We start from the raw sequence: 17,500 nt of genomic DNA, 5'->3' as shown, positions 1-17,500 counted from the left end.
TTATACAAAAGCCACATTATCATAGCTCCATCAATCAGTTAACCTGTGGAACACTAATCAAAACATTTGTTTTCTGAGTGCACGAATGATTATTTCATTCAACCGTAATCCACAGCATAACGGTGACATCTTGTGGTTGATAAAGGGACTGCAATCTTGATGCTTATCTTGTGTATAGTTGACGTTTACCCACCTTAAAGAGCGAACACTGACTACAAGAGCTCAAATTATGTAATTGTCAACCCAGAGCCTGACCTTAACCTGGCTCCTAACCACACGCACCAGATGATTGGATTTCCCCATTCTTAGCCCCATATACAATGATGCTTCAGCGATTGCTAATCAAATGTTCTGTCAAAACTTTCATGTCAAAAAATGTCAAATGAAGGTCTTTCCATGGTATATATGGGTAATCCCATGCAGTTCTGGAATCTAGGCCTACACGGCGGCTTTAAATCCCAGCTCTCATGCCAACATTTCCAACTTCATCAATGTGCCTAAAGGCAACAGCAGTAAACCACTTTAATTATATTTTTAAATAATAAAAAACAGAGAGTTGCAATGCAGTAATTGAGCAGAAGGCTATTCGGTGTGATCAATTACATGTTCCTATTGTTAAAACAAGATTTAATTGTGTAAATTGTTCCCAAAATTATCATGTATTCATTAGTTATAGTATGTTTTATCATAATGCTACACTCATGCTATGTGTATGTAAGTGTGTGTGTGTGTTTGGGGTATGCTTGTGTGCTAGTTTATGAACTGGGGGAGGGGGTTATGTGTGTTTGTGTGTGTGTGTGTGGGGGGGTATGGTATGTGTGTGTTTGTGTGGGAGGCATGGTGTAATGGTGTGTGTGTAAGGGGGGGGGGGGTGGAATGGGGTGGAAGGCTATACCTGTGTGTGCTTGTGTGTGTGCTTTTGGGGGGGGGGTGCCTATGTGTGTGTGAGTGAGTGAGTACCGTGTGAGTGTCACCATCACCTACTGGCAACCCTTCACTCTAGTCTACACCACCATCTACAAGCTGATGGGTGTACAGACACTAGATGCACATGTACAAATTCATTTATTTCATGGCCCCCCATGGACAGAATTTCACGCATCTTGGCATGCCCCCAGAGGCTTTTAGTGTGACCATACGTATCAAATTTGGGGCTTTTCAGAACATCTCAGCCGAAGATATAGACAGAATTCTGTGACTTTGCATTTTAACCTGAGAATATTTCCAATACTTGAAATGAAATACACTAAATCCAGTGTCCTACCATGGTGCATTCTTTTAGAAATTATTTCCATTTTTGGGATTAATGCCATTGAGGGAGGGGAAAAAAACTGCATTTTAAGGTAACGGAGTTACAGAACCGCATATTTTAAAAGTCTCCTAAAACCCCTTTAAATATATTTTATCTTCATTATTATTTTTATGTCAAAACTATATCAAGGGAAATGTGTGCAACATAAAACAAGAATAGAATAAGAAAAAAGTTGGCAATATCTTTCACAATTGCTTTCATATAAAAGATTTTTCAAGAGCACAAATCTATACTGCCTGCCACTCTACTTCATTATCTTCAGAATGCTGTAACCTTTGATCTAGGGCACATGGAAACAAACTTTAACCTGCTTTGTAAACCTTAAGTGATTGGTAATCATACCAGATGTGTTTTGTAGAGATGTTTAAAGTTTTATTTTTTACCCTAGATGTTAACATGCACGTAATCTTCCCCATAACCTACCTTTCTGATTACTTAGTGAGTAAATTGATTACTTACTATCAATACAGCATACATGATCTGAAGGACTCATGCATGTATCTAGATACATAGGCTACAATTATGCAACAGAACATTGGATAGCCTATCAAAACCATAAAATCACTCTATACTCTAAATGAACAGAATCAGTTCCTCAATGCAACTAGATATCACCAAGGTGTCTGGAGATTTGGTCTGCTATTCTTAGTCAAGCAGTTACTCCCTTGAAGCCATTGGATTTGCATGAACAACTGAAATGCTTTTACTTGGCACATTTTGCCCTCATTCTTATCACTGTCAGGGAATTAATCAGGGAATTAATCCAGATGTCACAGCTGACCAAAGGAACTGAAACCGTGCATCCCCACATTGCTAAAAAAGCCCATTTCCTCTTGAGACAATGTGTTGACCTTCAGCCCACAGCTCAGAGGTTTCTTACCGTACAAGTATGTCAAAATTACTTTTTCACCTATTCTTAATTTTTTGACAACATTAGACAGCAAACAGGAAGCAAATGTGTGCAAAATAGTGCTCAGGCATCTAATGTGATAAAGTGTGAACATCAGCCTACTTTCACTTGAATAGAATGTCTCGTTTCACTTTCACAAGTGTAGCCTCTTCAATAGCTGCAGTCCAGCGCTTAACGCCTGGCGCTGCAGAGAAACTGCAAGGAAGAATGCCACAAGCAAGAACAAGGTGGACTCAACCATGAGACTTGTATGAACACGCTCTCTCTGGCATGACCATACAAGTGGGAGAACTCACAAAGTCCCCTCTCTTTTTCGTTCTCTCTTCCACACACACACACACACACACACACACACACACACACACACACACACACACACACACACACACACACACACACACACACACACACACACACACACACACACACACACACACACACACACACACAGTGGTGCTCCTTCTGTTGCACATGCTGCAGTTCATTTAGTGTAGGTTGGCTAAAACCGCTTTACCACCATCAAAACATACCAAACACACCAAAGCTAGACATGGTTTTGCTGCAGTTGTTATTTTTAACAACGTCTTGGTATTGTTTTAGTGTGGGGGTTACTGAGCATAGAGAGTACACCAAAGCTTGGTGAGATTCTAGCCCACAGTAAGGTATCAGAACGGCAGATGTATGTTGCGCTTATAAAGTAAATGTGTGTGTGTGTGTGTGTATGTTTGTGTGTGCTCTGTCTGAGAGAGCAGAATCTTGCTTGAGATGCACCACCTTATGTCAAGAAGCATAAACTAACACCTCACCATATGGTGCCATACCTTACCTTGGCTCTCTGAGTAGACTATTCCTGACAGAGGCAAAATCTCAAAAGTCTTCAAGTCAATACCTTCATAAAATAAATCTAACCTTTCAAAGCATAGGGACAGCTAATTTCTGTTGTACCGTTGAAGCCAATTGTATCTATAATCAAGGTCTACAAGCACCATGACTGTGTTGACATGTACACCACTCTACATGTGAATGATTTAATGAAATGCTGATGATGCATGCAAACACATCCCTGCCAGTAATGAAGTAAACAGAGGGAAGGACCAGAAAATCCTGGCCACGGACAGTGGCAGTGTATAAATGTCATCAGTGCGGTGGACTTGGTGTCTCAAAACTATCCTTGCCCGAAAGTGTCAGCCAACACCGAAACAGTAAACAACCCCCTTCCCACACATACACACACAAACACACATCAGGCTGCTCTCGGCTGCTGATTACAGGCTGGTTTTAATGATCTGTCAGTGTCCAGTGTCAAGCTTGATTCTTGAATGTGATCTTTCTGAAGATGGAATATGAGCTCCCAAATATTGTGCCGTCAACGACAGAATCACTGAACACAAACTCACACATCAAATTCCACTAATATGAAATTATGAAATTAAGTTTTACCTATATCCATGCTCAAAAACTTGTGGGTCAATATTGCATAGAATAAAAAGTACAGAGCCTGCACAAGCAAGTTGCAACATACCATGCCGGCCAGTGTTTTACTTCCTATATTGAAAGAAAGAGTGAACATGTCTTTCGTTTTCTAATTAAGGCAAGGGAAATGGTGCACAATTAAAAGATAGTTTAAACACAAAAGTAAGAGTAAATAGGCCCCTTGTGACCCAAAGACAATATTAGACACCCTATAGTGTGCTCTGCTGCAAAGACACACCATCAAAATCAGGTATCGTCCTAAAGAACTGTCTATGCCTGATTAAAAGGTTTCCCATCCAAATGTTCAATAGTGAAAAACATCAACATGCTTCTCAGAATGCACATTCTATTTTGTTTGCGGAATAGTTCATAAAAACAAAGCTATATCCTATGTGTAGCCTACATAGGACACATGTCTACAAGCAGAAGTCTACTAATCAAAACATTTTCATATTTAATTGATTGACCTACATATCATCAAACAAAACCTACATTCGTCTAATGGCCGTGACGATTACCACGTATAATGTTAATGGAAGAATAAAATGCCTGTTTTGAATAAACAAAATCAGGAAGTGGCATGATCTGACTTGACAGAGGAAGTTTGAATTTGCAGCCATTTCGCACTGTTCTTTCCGCTCAGACGCGCTGACATTTGAACATCCAAACTTGTTTGTTTTTTGTGTTTGGTGTTTTACATTTGTGCTACATACTGTAGCCTACACTTACCTACCTCGCCGACACACTGAACGTAGGCTACTGCTCTACCTAACCTGGGTGTTGTTCTAATAGCATTGCTTCTCTGCGTGACGAAAGGTTCTTTGAGCACAAATGTATTTATTTGCCTACTGCTAATAATAATAAGAAAAACATTAATCATATCAATTACTTCAACATTTAAGATTGTTTTAAAGACACTTGACTACAACAGGAGGGGGGGGTCTACTTTCAGGTTGCACTGCCGTGCCGCTCTAACGCACATCGAAAGGTGATGAACTTCAAATTCAACCAAAACGTAGGCATGTGCTATTAATAAATTACCCACTGATTAATCATGAGGAAGATGGAAACCTTACCGTCACTCGCGATGCAATGTTGACCTCGAAATGCAGACTCTAATAAGTTATAAACTGTAACTCAAAAAATCATTGTGGAGATGAGGCGTCTAGGTTCCGGGTTGGCCAATCATAAACGTGTACTGTCATTTGCTGTAGTCCTCCAGTGCTCGCAGTCTTTCTCGAAGAGGCAGTCCTTCACACTATAAAAGGAATTGATTTACAGATAGGAAGTGGTGTAATAACGCAGTTCTAGAAGCGCCAAAACGAATGTTAATCCCGTTCATTAGGCCTACAAGTGCACGCGGTGTCTGGGTAGGCAACGTTAAGCCAGCAATTAAGATCCAACGCCCGTAGACAGTGAAATAATTTGTTAGCAAGGAAAACAGTGGTGCTTTCAACTTAAATTCTTTATTACTGTACTCAACTGAAATGCAATTTCCTTCTCGACTAAACATACAGTGCAGCAAACACAGAGACAAATCAAAGGAATGGGACTGCATGGAAATAAATCGTGCATCCTAATAAAACAATATAGGATTCATTCAGTTTCTTTCACAACAAAACATGTAAAACAATTCTAGCCACACAGGCCATTGATTTCACTGTACTGGATCCAACATAACCTAAATGAATGACACATATTGAACAAAGGTTGATGTATCATCAGTCTCTGGTAGTGAAAAGCCTATGTCTTCATTAAAACAATACTGGCACACGTTTGGTCCAATAATGGGCTCATTGTGAAGTTCAAATTTACACAATACAGGAATGGTACATCAGTGACAAATACACATTTTCAAAAGGTACTGTTTTATTAAGCAGAGCACCACAGTAGCTGATGGATCTAAAAACTTTTGTCATGTTGGTTCTTTTATTGTTACTGTTGTTTATGTGGTTTATACCCATTAGTTATAGAAATTGTGCTGGCAGCCTATTCAACAGAGTATTTTTTTATTTTATTTTTTCAACACTAAGAGGGTAGTACGTGTCTCCCTTTCTTACTGACCCACCAAAAGCCTACACTTGAAATATCTTAAACATCAAACTGACTACAGGAAGCATTCTCCAATACACTGTCTCTTGTCACTACACCAACCACTTGTTATAGAACCTAAAGTGTGAGCCCGTCTCCCTGCCTGGTGCCACACTGAAAGGCAGCAGCGAGGTCATTCTCAGTCATCCTGAAACTTCTGTCACTCGCTGCTGCAATCTCAGACAAATAAAGCCAAACAAACAGGAATGCAAAAACAAATCTTACACCAAAAAATAGACAACTGTAAAAAAATTTTAACACAAAACATTCCACAGTATAGTTTGACCAGAGACCAAAATAAAATAAAAAAATAAAAAATAAACGTCCTGCACTGAACAAACGTGAGCGTGGGTACCTGCCTTGCATTGTGGGTACCTGCCTTGCATTGTGGATGCCGCACAATAAAACCACCCTATGCGTCAAGGGGTTTTGTGTTAGTTGTGGAAGGCCTACGGTCAAAACCAGTGAGCTTTCCAGTGTTTTTCAAGCATTACCATTAACGTCCAGAGGGTTAATGCTTGGTGTAACGAACCAAACAGAACCCCTTAGCAAGAAACATAGAGCCATCCCCAGGGACACGTTATGACATCAGTTTGGCGGGTTTGCGAAAATGGATGCAGGGAGATCAGAGCAGTACGGGCTGCCAAATGATCACAACGATCAACACTGAGGTCAGCAATGAAGCTGAAGCACCATCGACCACACAGTAAAATCCACTACAGTGAGGGAATGGTCATCTGAATACTACCAAGCAAGCAACGAAGCCAGATTAGCTTTGAGTGGTTCATGTTATTTTATCACATGTTTAGAGGATATGAGTTATGAGATGTTAAAGAGATTAAAAATCCAATATAATAGTTAATTTTCTTCCCTGGTCAGCATGCCACTATAATTACATGTGGGAATTTTGAAGCACTTTGATAATAAATTTCATTTTTATATATATATTTATATTCATTTTAATTTAATTCAATCTTAATGGCCCTATGTGAACTTTCTTAGGAATACTTGAGACGATATTTTAAACCACAGAACTGAAAGGAGCAGACATCCCAGCTTGCACAGCTGGTTAGCTGTGGTATACTGTAGAGCTACACAGTAGTGGATGTGCATGGGTACATAAATATACTAACATGTGTGCATATCTTATGTACATGTACACAAGTTTGAAATGGACATACGTATCGCTTCTATATGTATACACACATACGTACATACAGTTTACAGCATACACTGAAAAATGTTAAGTGCTAGATTCCGATGGATAGCTACCGCAAACCCTGTTTTGGCAGCATGCCGGGTCGCTATGGCTACGGTAATACTGGTAGGCAGGATAACAGTTTTCATTTATTAATTTTAACAACACATACTTGGTATACATATTTAAACCCTTTTCAGGTGCAGGGAGGCTGGACTGACACCTTGGATGAGTCTCAGGCTCTTGAAGACTTGGTTTGGGTTCCAGCAGCTATGTACAGAGGCTATGCCCACAGTCCCAGTGGGAGGCCAATGAGAGGGCTTGTGCTAGTGAGAGAGAGAGAGAGAGAGAAAGAGAGAGAGAGAGAGAGAGAGAGAGAGAGAGAGAGAGAGAGAGAGAGAGAGAGAGAGAGAGGCCTCACACTGTTCGGTCACACTGTCAGTCAGACAGAATGTGCACAAAGGACATGGGGAATACCCCTTTCCGCTCGGGTTGGCCTTCTATGTGTCCAATCTGGAAGATGAAGAAGGAAAGCGAAAGAGTGAAAAAGGGAAAGAAAGAAAAGAATAAAGAAAGAAAGAAAGAAAGAAAGAAAGAAAGGAAGGAGAGGGTTAAAAATGGATAAAGAGGCAACTGACAATAGTTAAGTGGACTTTTAGCTACCATTCTGGTGCAAGCACTAAGAAGCGAAACCTGAAATGGCGGCTGTACTCACCCACCACTCCTGATCCTCCTCTCCAGTCACCACTATGACCTCTCCCTCTGCAAAGGTCAACTCGTCATCGTTATCCGCCTGGCAGTCGTAGATGGTCTTCACCCGCTTGACTTTGGTCTTGACCTGGACGAATGTAAAGACAGAGCCACACTCAGTCCACAACCGGGCCGGAACTGTACCGAGTATCTACAGTTTGTTGCTTGCACACAGGGCCCTTGTCCATTCTGATGTTAATGCAGGGTTATTATACTTCAGAATTATCCAAAACTTTGGAAACTTCAATATTGCAGTGGGAGACACTGAAAGGTTTTGCATTTGTACTCAACATCCTGCATATTTTCAACATAGTGTCCAAAGGGCCTTTCTGAACTAAGCACAAGAAGAATATACATATAAAGACAGACAAATACTTTTTCAACAATGCATCCATTCAGACCACGGGTCTTTTTCCTCAACTGCATATTAAGTGAAAGGGAAATGGTGTGGACTGGAACCTGTCACCCACCGTGCTGAGCTTGCGTGGCAGCGGCACTGGCATCTCCACTGTCCCTGCAGGTGCTCCATTGGTGTCCTCGCTGGCCTGCCTGGGAGAGAGCTCCTCCTGCTGGCCGGAGGACTGTGCTTCTGCTGTGTGCTGCTGCTGCTGCTGCCTGGGTGTCGGTGTGGTCGCGGCGGCTTCCTCGTGCTGGGCTTGCCTGGCTGCAGGGGTCTCTGAGGGCGAGGGTCTCGGTGGCATGTCAGCCAGCTGGGGCTTGGGCGGGAGGTCCTTGAGCTGCGGTTTTGGGGGAAGGTCGGACAGCTGTGGTTTCGGGGGCAGGTCCGAGAGCTGGGGCTTGGGAGGGAGGTCTGAGAGCTGGGGCTTCGGCGGGAGGTCCAACACATGGGGTTTAGGGGGCAGCTCCCCTGGCTGGGGTCTTTCAGCAGGCTGGGGCCTCTCTGCAGGCGGATGTCTCTCTGCAGGCTGAGGTCTCTCGGCCGGCTGTGAGCCTCTGCTCTCCACAGACTGCAGTGGCTTCTGAAGGACCTCGGGGCCCGGGCCTCCTGGCTTGTCCACTGAGGGGAGGTGGATCGTGTCAATCTTCCGCAACGCCACTGAAAGAGAGAGCGTTATGAATAAAGACAATGATTATGTTCTGCATTTCGGTACTCATATAGTACCCCTCTTTACCCATTTTTACAAGGTAGTTAAAAAAATACAAATCAGGCTGATATGCTATGGCTTAAGGAGCCTTGTCTGGGTTTCTGGGGACTACTTTTTTGTGTTGCATATTTCTTTTCAGTTACTGTAAAACCATTGAACTAGCTCACCTTTCTGAGGTAGTTTAGGTAAAACCCTTGGACCAAGTGTGGATTTAGTGTTGCTGGATGTAGTGCTAAAAGAAGAAGGAAGCAAAAAAAAACAAAAAAAAAACAATCACAATGAAAGTCATCTGCAGAGCCGGCAAACTGCAAGGAAATGGTTTGTGTGACTCACTGTAAAAGCAGTAGTAATCTACGTCTAACGTGTGTACAGCAAACATACCTCTGCTGCTGCTCAAACTTGTTAGCGGGTGAAGTCCTACTGGTGGGTGGAGGAGTGGACTCACTGCCTGTGAGTGCAAATGAGAGCGCGGAGGAGAAGAGGAAGTAAGAAAAAGGAGAAGCGCAGTTGGGGTGAACTTCAGCACTATTTCTGTTTACATCGGCCGCATGAGCACAACCAAGCAGAACAGAGGTGGCCGCCGTGTAACACTTCCTGTGTGAGAACTGCTCAACTAGCACTCACTACAAAGCATATAACATAAGTATATAACATAAGCACATAGAACTCAAAAAGACACAATATAAATAACCTAAACTTAAACATTTCTTTATGGTATCATTACATAATGTATTTAACACACAACAGCATTAAAATATAATGAACATGATTTCTTATTATTCTGTTGCACAATGCTTTTAATTAAACATCCACTCTCCGTTTTGATTTTGTGAATGAAAACCTCCTCACAACAGCCATCTGCTATCAGCTGCAGAATCTAGACAACCACAGATTTCAACCTCTACCACTACTACCGTCCATTAGGACTGGATGAGAAGGACAACCTCTACCACTACTACCGTCCATTAGGACTGGATGAGAAGGACAACCTCTACCACTACTACCGTCCATTAGGACTGGATGAGAAGGACAACCTCTACCACTACTACCGTCCATTAGGACTGGATGAGAAGGACAACCTCTACCACTACTACTGCCATTAGGACTGGATGAGAAGGCGGATGCGAGGAGTGGAGGTGTGAGGAGCAGGCGGATGTGAGGAGTGGAGGTGTGAGGAGCAGGCCCACCTTTGCTCTGCTGCGGGCCGGCCAGCACAGGGCTGGGGGGGTCGGACTGCGTGCGCTTGTGTCCCGGGGGAGGGGGTGGGGCCCTCTTCTTGGACAGGGTGCCACTTCCTCCGCCCGACGACTGGGAGCCCAGGGGCAGCGAGGTGGGGGGTCCGGAGGAGGGACCTGGAGTACAGGTAACAGGTGAGAAGCACGAAGGAGAGGAGAACATTGTTCATTTACGGGCCATTTACATTTAAACATCTGCCTGATGCATGCACTTCATGTACTTCCTGGGGGGGGTGGGTTGCCATTTGGTGTTGCAAGAAGTTTTAAGCAAGAAGTGACCTAAACACAGTTCACTTATTTTCTTTTCTCAAAACATTACGGACAAAAAGCCCAAGCAAGGCCTGCACAGGTTCCAGTCTACAGTCATGTTTGTTGAATCCCAACTCCAGCCCTGAGGGGCACAGTCATCTTTTCTGTACGGTATGACTGCTGTTAGTGAAAGGGAAAAAATACCAGGCCTGCAGCCTTAAATTCCAACAGTAGGTCTTGCACAACCAGGCTAAGGTGGCAGCAGAGCATTTCTTTATGCAGGTGTGACTGGGAGGGGATCAGTCGGGCAGCTCAACATCTATTATGTACAACCTGTGTGTCCAGTTACGTTGCAGCAGATGAATCTCACACTGCCCTGAGGCTACTTACATACTGTGCATAGAAAACTGATTACAGCACAGTTAAAGAGTCATGCCCAGTCCAGCACAGCGTGCACATCTAAACACATCTCTTGCATGCTTTTGTCCTGCACCTGGGATTGTGCACAAAGTCTCTTTACAAGCACATCTAAACACACATATAAAGTCAAGCCAGTGATTCCTGCTGTGTTTTTTTGAAAGTGTGTGTTAATGTGTGTGGATTGATTCCAGGTTCAGAATATACTACTGTATTTTTGACAGTTTACACCAGATTCTTCTGTAATTACTAAATTACAAATGACAATTACTCAAAACACATAAGTGAGAGATGTAAGGCAGTAGTCATGGCGACGGCTACCTTTACTTGAACTCCTGCCCACCAGGGTGGGTCCATCTGCGCCGGGAGAGGCCGGTGTGTCGGTGGAGGTGCTGTAGACGGGGTTGGCGAAGGCCCCGTAGGAGAGCCTCTGCTTGTCACGGTGGCCCAGGGAGCCTGGCAGGGTCAGCTTCTCCTGGGGGGACACGCTGGACGAGTGGCAGAAGCTCTGGGGCCGCGGAGACCGCTCCTTTTTCACCGGGCTGGGCTGTGGTGGCCACACAGGGAAACGCATTAGCACTTCATAACACACGCAGAATCATTACGAATCCTACGGATGCAGGATTGCCGTTATTGCTACTAATTCACGTTATTCTTTCAGAGAACGTAGAACTCAGAGCGGTCGGTGGAAGTTGTACCTTGTCATCCAGGTCATCATCGCTCTCATCGATCTCCTCCAGACGCAGGTTCCACTCATATTCCACGTGAACATGCGGATTGAACTTGCCTGCAGCAGCCTCCATGAGCTAAAGAGATAAAAAGATACAGAAACAGAGAAAGAGAGAGAGAGAGAGAGAGAGAGAGAGAGAGACAATAACCTTCTTGAGAAACACCTGGTCAACAAACCAATCCAACTGCAAGTCCAATCGAACCAAATGACCTTTATTGCTTTGTAAGTGGCTACGGAGAAAAATAAATGGACCCTTAAGGTCACTGATTACACTAAATGGTCAGAGAACACTCACTGGCTCTTCACAGTGGGAGCTCTTCAGCCTCCTGGCTATGTCCATAGCAGTCTCTCCACTCTGGTTGGCTGCAATCAGACAGACATCACATGATTAGATCAAGACCATGGCAACGGAATTGAACCGCACACAGTTCCCCTTTAGAGTAAACAACCACATAATCCTACACTGGGATAGGAGCAGGACACCTTGATGAGCCAGTGGCCAAAGATAGTGGATAAACATGCTGATTAAACTCACTAATGTCAATGGCTGGCTTGCTCCTGAGTAGCAGCTTGAGACATTCGGGTTTCTCATAAAGGCAGCAGTAGTGGAGAGCTGTGTTCCCACTGTCAGTCTGCCTGTCCAGAGTCCCACTGTAAACACAAGGACAAAACACCCAGCGTCATCTACACAAACCAATGACATCTAATAGCAGGCCACCTGTAGGCCCTCCAAGTTAGTAGGCAGTGTTATGGAAACACGTGACTTTTTCAGTGACCGTTTTCACCAAAGGTCACCCTGCTGGGCATGCAACATTCCAGCTGGAACCAGGCTTGCTATGTCACCCTTCAGAACTCTTTGTGTGGTGTGATAACTGTGAGCTGATGTACCTGTTCTGGACGAGGAAATCCACCAGGTGAAGAGACGTTTGGTCTGCTGTTCGGATAGCAAAGTGTAGAGCGGTTTCCCCAGGGTCCTGTCACAAACAACATTTTGCAGTTTAACACCTCAAAGCTGACACGTTAATTAGATTGAGCTCAAATACCGATTAAAGGTGACACTCTTAAATCCTGCACCAGCACCACAGACTGAGCTCATCAGATGACCCATCATAAGACCCTTGACTGGATGAATCAACAATGTTCCAGTGTTGAATCCGTACAAAGGTATGTGCAATTATTCATACATTTAAGCTAAAACAATTATTTTACTCATCCTCACTATGTAAGACATGTATGTATCCTATTCAGTACACTGTGCAAGTGTTGTCTGCTTTAGAGCGGACGGGTTGGGACTCAGAGATAGCAATAATATGGTGATTATATGGCTGCCTACTGGTTAGCACTTTGGACTTGTAACCGGAGGGTTGCCGGTTCGAACCCCGACCAGTAGGCACGGCTGAAGTGCCCTTGAGCAAGGCACCTAACTCCTTACTGCTCCCCGAGCGCCGCTGTTGATGCAGGCAGCTCACTGCGCCGGGATTAGTGTGTGCTTCACCACACTGTGTGTGTTCACTGTGTGCTGAGTGTGTTTCACTAATTCACGGATTGGGATAAATGCAGAGACCATATTTCCCTCACGGGATCAAAAGAGTATATATACTTATACTATACTTAATTTGAGAAGCACTGAGCTCCTAAAGGCATGACTGTCAAAGCCCCCCACCTGTGTGGAGCTCCTCCTCACCTGGCCTGCCTCTAGGAAGGGGTCAGTGAGCTCCACGCCGTCCGCGTACAGCTGGATGAGGGCCAGCAGGTCCCGCGTCCTCACCGCCTCGTACAGGTCACCCTGTCGCGCTGTCGCCGTGGAGGCCGTGCGCCGCGCGAAACGGTGCTCCACGTACTTGGCGTTGATGTACTCCTTCCTCTCAGTCCTGCGGGCACAGGCCACCGAGAGCCGGTCAGTCACAGAGAGCGCTGCAGCGTACATTCAGCTGAGATTACTAAGAGTTGTACTGTTGTCATGAATACTCACATGTCACTGGTTGGTGTGGGCTTTGGGGAAGGGCTAGGAAGATTCCCCTCCAGAATCTCATTAAAACTGCTATTCCCTACATTCTTGGCCAGCTGTGTGAAGAACAAGAGGCAAGGTCTACTATAGAAATACCTTAACATTTCCACAAAATATGTTTAGAATCATATTCTAAAGGGCAGAGTCCTGCAGAGCAGTAGCTCACCAAGAGTTCTGAGGTCCCTAGTTTGTCCAGCTCCATGGACTGAATGCGGGAGATATGCACCCCCATCTCCCGGTGGATTCCGGAGCACTCAATGCAGGTCAGGATGCCCAAGTTTGTGGACAACCATTTGGGCTCTGATAAGGACAAAAATGAGGACAGTGAATGAAGACAGGCCCATTCTACAGGGCATATAAGTGCTGCAGTACACTTTACTGACACAAGAGGGCGCATGAGGCTTTACTTGCATCTGTGTTGATAGACATCCTGTCTTGCATCTTTTAAAGAAAGAGCAGGGAGAAAAAAAGAAAAGAAAGAAAGAAAGAAAGAAAGAAGGAGTTAGAGAGAAACTTCAACTGAGAGAAACTGACCAGGAGCCCCACAGTCACAGCAGGCTTCATTGCCGGGCATGCGTAGTACGTCCTCTATGATGGCTTTGGTCAGGTCCTCCATGGTGTCCTCTCCGGTGCTCTGGCCACCCTGAAAGGCCATGTTAAGAGCCTCCTCCTTACTGTTGGTCAGCACAGAGATCCAGCTGCAAGAAACACACACACACACACACACACACACACACACACACACACACACACACACACACACATGCACGCACATGCACACACAGAATCACTGTGTAAAACAGATATGTACAAGCTATGTACAAGCTATGTACAAGACATGTACATGGTTTGCTTGAGTTTAATCAGTACATAAGGAATAAGCTAAATTGTCACTATGACAGTGCAGGCAAAGCAGTAAAATTGTTAGTGCTGTTGGTGTAACATCGGGGAGGGGGGAGACCAATATTTATGCCTCAAGATGAGTTCCTTTAAACATTGTTTTGGGGTAAGTAATGAATGAACACAAACACAGACAGCCCAGTTATATCACTAGCACTTACATCACAAACTCCTGCTCATCCTCTGCCTGGAAGTGATATGTGCGGTTGTCTGTGAAGCAGGAACAGAAAAATCATTACGCTCAGTGCAACAACCAGGCCCGCCACAGACCGAGGATAACAAACCTCAAGGGGAACAGATACAGAGAGTGACAAAGAGAGAGAGAGAGACAGAGACAGAGACAGAGACAGAGAGAGAGAGAGAGAGAGAGAGAGAGAGATAGAGACAGAGAGACAAAGGGAGACAAAGAGACAAAGAGAGATCTACTGGAGAATGCGGTTAGCACATCACCAGGAAGGAAAGCGGAAATGGAGATCCGCTTGTTACGGCCGCACCATTGCACATTCCTCCTGCGGTTATGATGCCCTGCCGCCTCTGCAGACACTTTCTGGGTGAGTGGCGTACGCCTCCCTCCACAGTCCCACGCGACCCCCACACACTCCTACGTCCCGCCCCCACCTCCCCCCCCATCCTCCTCTGGCTGGGAGTGTGTATGTGTGCACTCACGAGAGATCAGGTCGAAGCACTTCTTGTCCTCCCCGCTGGGTTTGACCTGGCACGTCAGCAGGTTGAGCCGGACTGGCTGCCTGTTTGACTGAGCAGAAAGAGAGAGACAGAAGGTTCTATGAGAACTTTGGACAGAGACGGAACAGGAACTGAGAGGCTACCTGAACAGCACGGGAGATGTCTGCTCCGTGCGTACGTGCTAGCCTGGGTGCCATTCCGAACTTAGTCCCGCCCACAACTGAGGTCGGGAAGTTCGGTCTGGCATTGCTTCATTGTGGTGGAAGTATGCTCGCCCTATATCAGGCGGACCAATCAAATCAGGCTTTACGATGATGGACAGGTGAGCAACAGCGCCTGGTCTATCACGTCATCTGAGCACGCTTAGATTAGGCTTATGTTTGAAAAAAAAAACGCTGTGGCTAGAAGGATATATGGCTTTTAAGACCCCATATTGAAAATTCATATTATTTAATGTATTTAATTTAATTGTATCACTGAAAACGATTATTTCTGAAAACTTTGGCCAAAGTTGAGATGTGGGAAAACTTGTGGTTTCACTTTCATCAAGGGAAAACAGCGATGTTGCATTGCGACATGTTCCCTCATTCGTTTGAAATCTCTGATTGACCACCTGTTCGAGGGATTTGCGACAGCCTTTCCCAGCTGTTTAACATGTTTGTAGCATATCACTGTTAAACAGAATTATTTTTAAAAACGGAGGGGATATAGGAGAAGAAGGATGGTTTGTGTGTTTTCTTCCTACACCTCACGGTAAGCTATTTTGTTGCTCTGATTGGTTAGGTCTATCCAATTGAGTGCAGAGGCATTCCCCCCCTGTATCGGTTGAAACACGCCCCAAAATTACGTCCCAATGGAGCAGTATCAGACTCATATTCTGACTAGAATTGAGTATGACTGTGTCAGACTACGTAAGTGCCAGTGTGGTGCTAAAGATCGCTAAATGCTATGACACACGTTGTTCCCATTCCCCACAGGCAGGCTACAATGCTAATAACCATTCATTTGATTTCAGAAAAGGGCTACATGCTGTTCCTGCATCAGAATAGAGGTGTATCTAAGGTAATGGCACCTCATGCCTGTGTGAGTAATGCGTGTGTTTCATCTGGAGTTATGTATGAAAGTGTATAATTCTGTGTGTCTATCTGAGTGTGCAATAGGTTGTTTAGATATCATTTAGAAACTCTTTTGTTGTGCACAAACTATAGAAAATTCTTTAAAAACTCATCCTGATTTACAGAAAGGTCACTCTGATCTATTTATTTCATATAAATTCATGTCATAAATAGTCTCTTAGGGCCTCTGTCTAGCCAACCCAAATATGTGATGAATGCATATGGAATGTGTAGGTGTGGAACCATCAGTGCAAGGGAGGGTTACAGTCTGATGATCCAAGGGGCCTCGGGCACTTGATTAAGCACAGGGTTTTGTTTTGGTATGTGCTGTGTGTTTTAACATACAAGGACTCTGGAAGAACACCTGGCATAATAAGCTGAGCATTTTGTCATGCACAGTAGAGCTATTTGTCTTATATTGAAAATGTTTATTTTTGTGTGAACATGTAAACATGTGTAATGTTTGGAGTGTGAAAGTGTCGGGGGAGTGAGAAACAGGAGAGATGGTGAGACGAGTGCGTGTTTACCGTGGCGTGGGAGATGGTGAGACGAGCGTGTGTTTACCGTGGCGTGGGAGATGGTGAGACGAGTGTGTGTTTACCGTGGCGTGGGAGATGGTGAGACGAGTGTGTGTTTACCGTGGCGTGGGAGATGGTGAGGATGCCGTTCTTCACAGAGCACTTCCTGCGCTGCCACACCTTACGCAGGCTGGGGGGGGGGCAGAAAAAACACATCAGGGCCTACCTCTTTCACTTCCTCTCTCTCTCTGCTGTTGTGAAGAAACCTGCCCATCATTTTTACATTGATATTTATTCATCTGGCAGAGGCTTTTTTTTATCCAAAGCGATTTCAAATTGAGGTACAGAAAAATAAAGCTACATTATGTCAGGATCATTTTTTAAGGAAAACCCTGTGACTGTAGTCGCCTGTCCAGTGTATAACTGTATGGTTATTTGGAGGCTGTGAGAGGCCCCTGGAGGCCCTTGGCGGCTGATGATGACCCACCCGTCACTCTTCTTCAGCAGGTAGCCCTTCTTCTCACTGCCAAACTCCTTGTTGCCCTGTAGCTGGTGCATGCTGTAGCCACTCTGCTTGCTCTGGGAGTCCTGCACACACACACACACACACACACGCACACACACGCACACACACACACACACACACACACACACACACGCACACACAAGTGCATGCACGCACGCACCCACGCACACACCATTGACGACACATCGAATAAAGTCAGTGAATGAAGTTGACATTTAACAACATTGATTAAAAAGTGTTTTTCATTAATCCTTAAAATAATTCATCATGCCACTTTG

General features: G+C 44.6%; 2 protein-coding genes across 4 annotated transcripts in view; both read right to left on the bottom strand.

Annotated features, from left to right (window-relative positions):
- Nucleotides 1-4,908, bottom strand: part of fam49ba (family with sequence similarity 49 member Ba) — a 23,346-nt gene extending 18,438 nt beyond the window's left edge. The window contains exon 1 of the mRNA XM_076295378.1: nt 4,772-4,908. The gene's annotated coding sequence lies outside the window, so the exon portion shown is untranslated. The remainder of the gene's footprint in view (nt 1-4,771) is intronic.
- A 242-nt stretch (nt 4,909-5,150) lies between these two features.
- Nucleotides 5,151-17,500, bottom strand: part of asap1a (ArfGAP with SH3 domain, ankyrin repeat and PH domain 1a) — a 39,356-nt gene continuing 27,006 nt past the window's right edge. For 2 of the 3 annotated variants that reach the window (XM_076295377.1, XM_076295375.1), the window contains 19 exons: nt 17,184-17,284; nt 16,817-16,886; nt 15,046-15,133; nt 14,541-14,589; nt 14,014-14,177; nt 13,646-13,779; nt 13,444-13,535; nt 13,135-13,342; nt 12,360-12,445; nt 12,007-12,122; nt 11,767-11,834; nt 11,440-11,547; nt 11,063-11,288; nt 10,028-10,192; nt 9,222-9,288; nt 9,008-9,072; nt 8,205-8,791; nt 7,700-7,822; nt 5,151-7,497 (listed from right to left, as the gene is read on the bottom strand). In XM_076295377.1, coding sequence (XP_076151492.1) covers nt 7,423-7,497; nt 7,700-7,822; nt 8,205-8,791; nt 9,008-9,072; nt 9,222-9,288; nt 10,028-10,192; nt 11,063-11,288; nt 11,440-11,547; nt 11,767-11,834; nt 12,007-12,122; nt 12,360-12,445; nt 13,135-13,342; nt 13,444-13,535; nt 13,646-13,779; nt 14,014-14,177; nt 14,541-14,589; nt 15,046-15,133; nt 16,817-16,886; nt 17,184-17,284 — 2,592 coding nt within the window. In that variant the 3' untranslated portion in view covers nt 5,151-7,422. The remainder of the gene's footprint in view (nt 7,498-7,699; nt 7,823-8,204; nt 8,792-9,007; nt 9,073-9,221; nt 9,289-10,027; nt 10,193-11,062; nt 11,289-11,439; nt 11,548-11,766; nt 11,835-12,006; nt 12,123-12,359; nt 12,446-13,134; nt 13,343-13,443; nt 13,536-13,645; nt 13,780-14,013; nt 14,178-14,540; nt 14,590-15,045; nt 15,134-16,816; nt 16,887-17,183; nt 17,285-17,500) is intronic. The other variant, XM_076295376.1, reaches the window with a different exon arrangement.

The sequence above is a fragment of the Alosa pseudoharengus genome, unplaced genomic scaffold (assembly GCF_046254945.1).
Source record: "Alosa pseudoharengus isolate Yale_2024_CS ecotype anadromous, Long Island Sound unplaced genomic scaffold, YU_APseudo_1.1 YU_APseudo_1.1_scf_2, whole genome shotgun sequence".
Classification (NCBI taxonomy): Eukaryota; Metazoa; Chordata; class Actinopteri; order Clupeiformes; family Clupeidae; genus Alosa; species Alosa pseudoharengus.
This window is presented reverse-complemented; position numbering and strand designations above follow the sequence as displayed.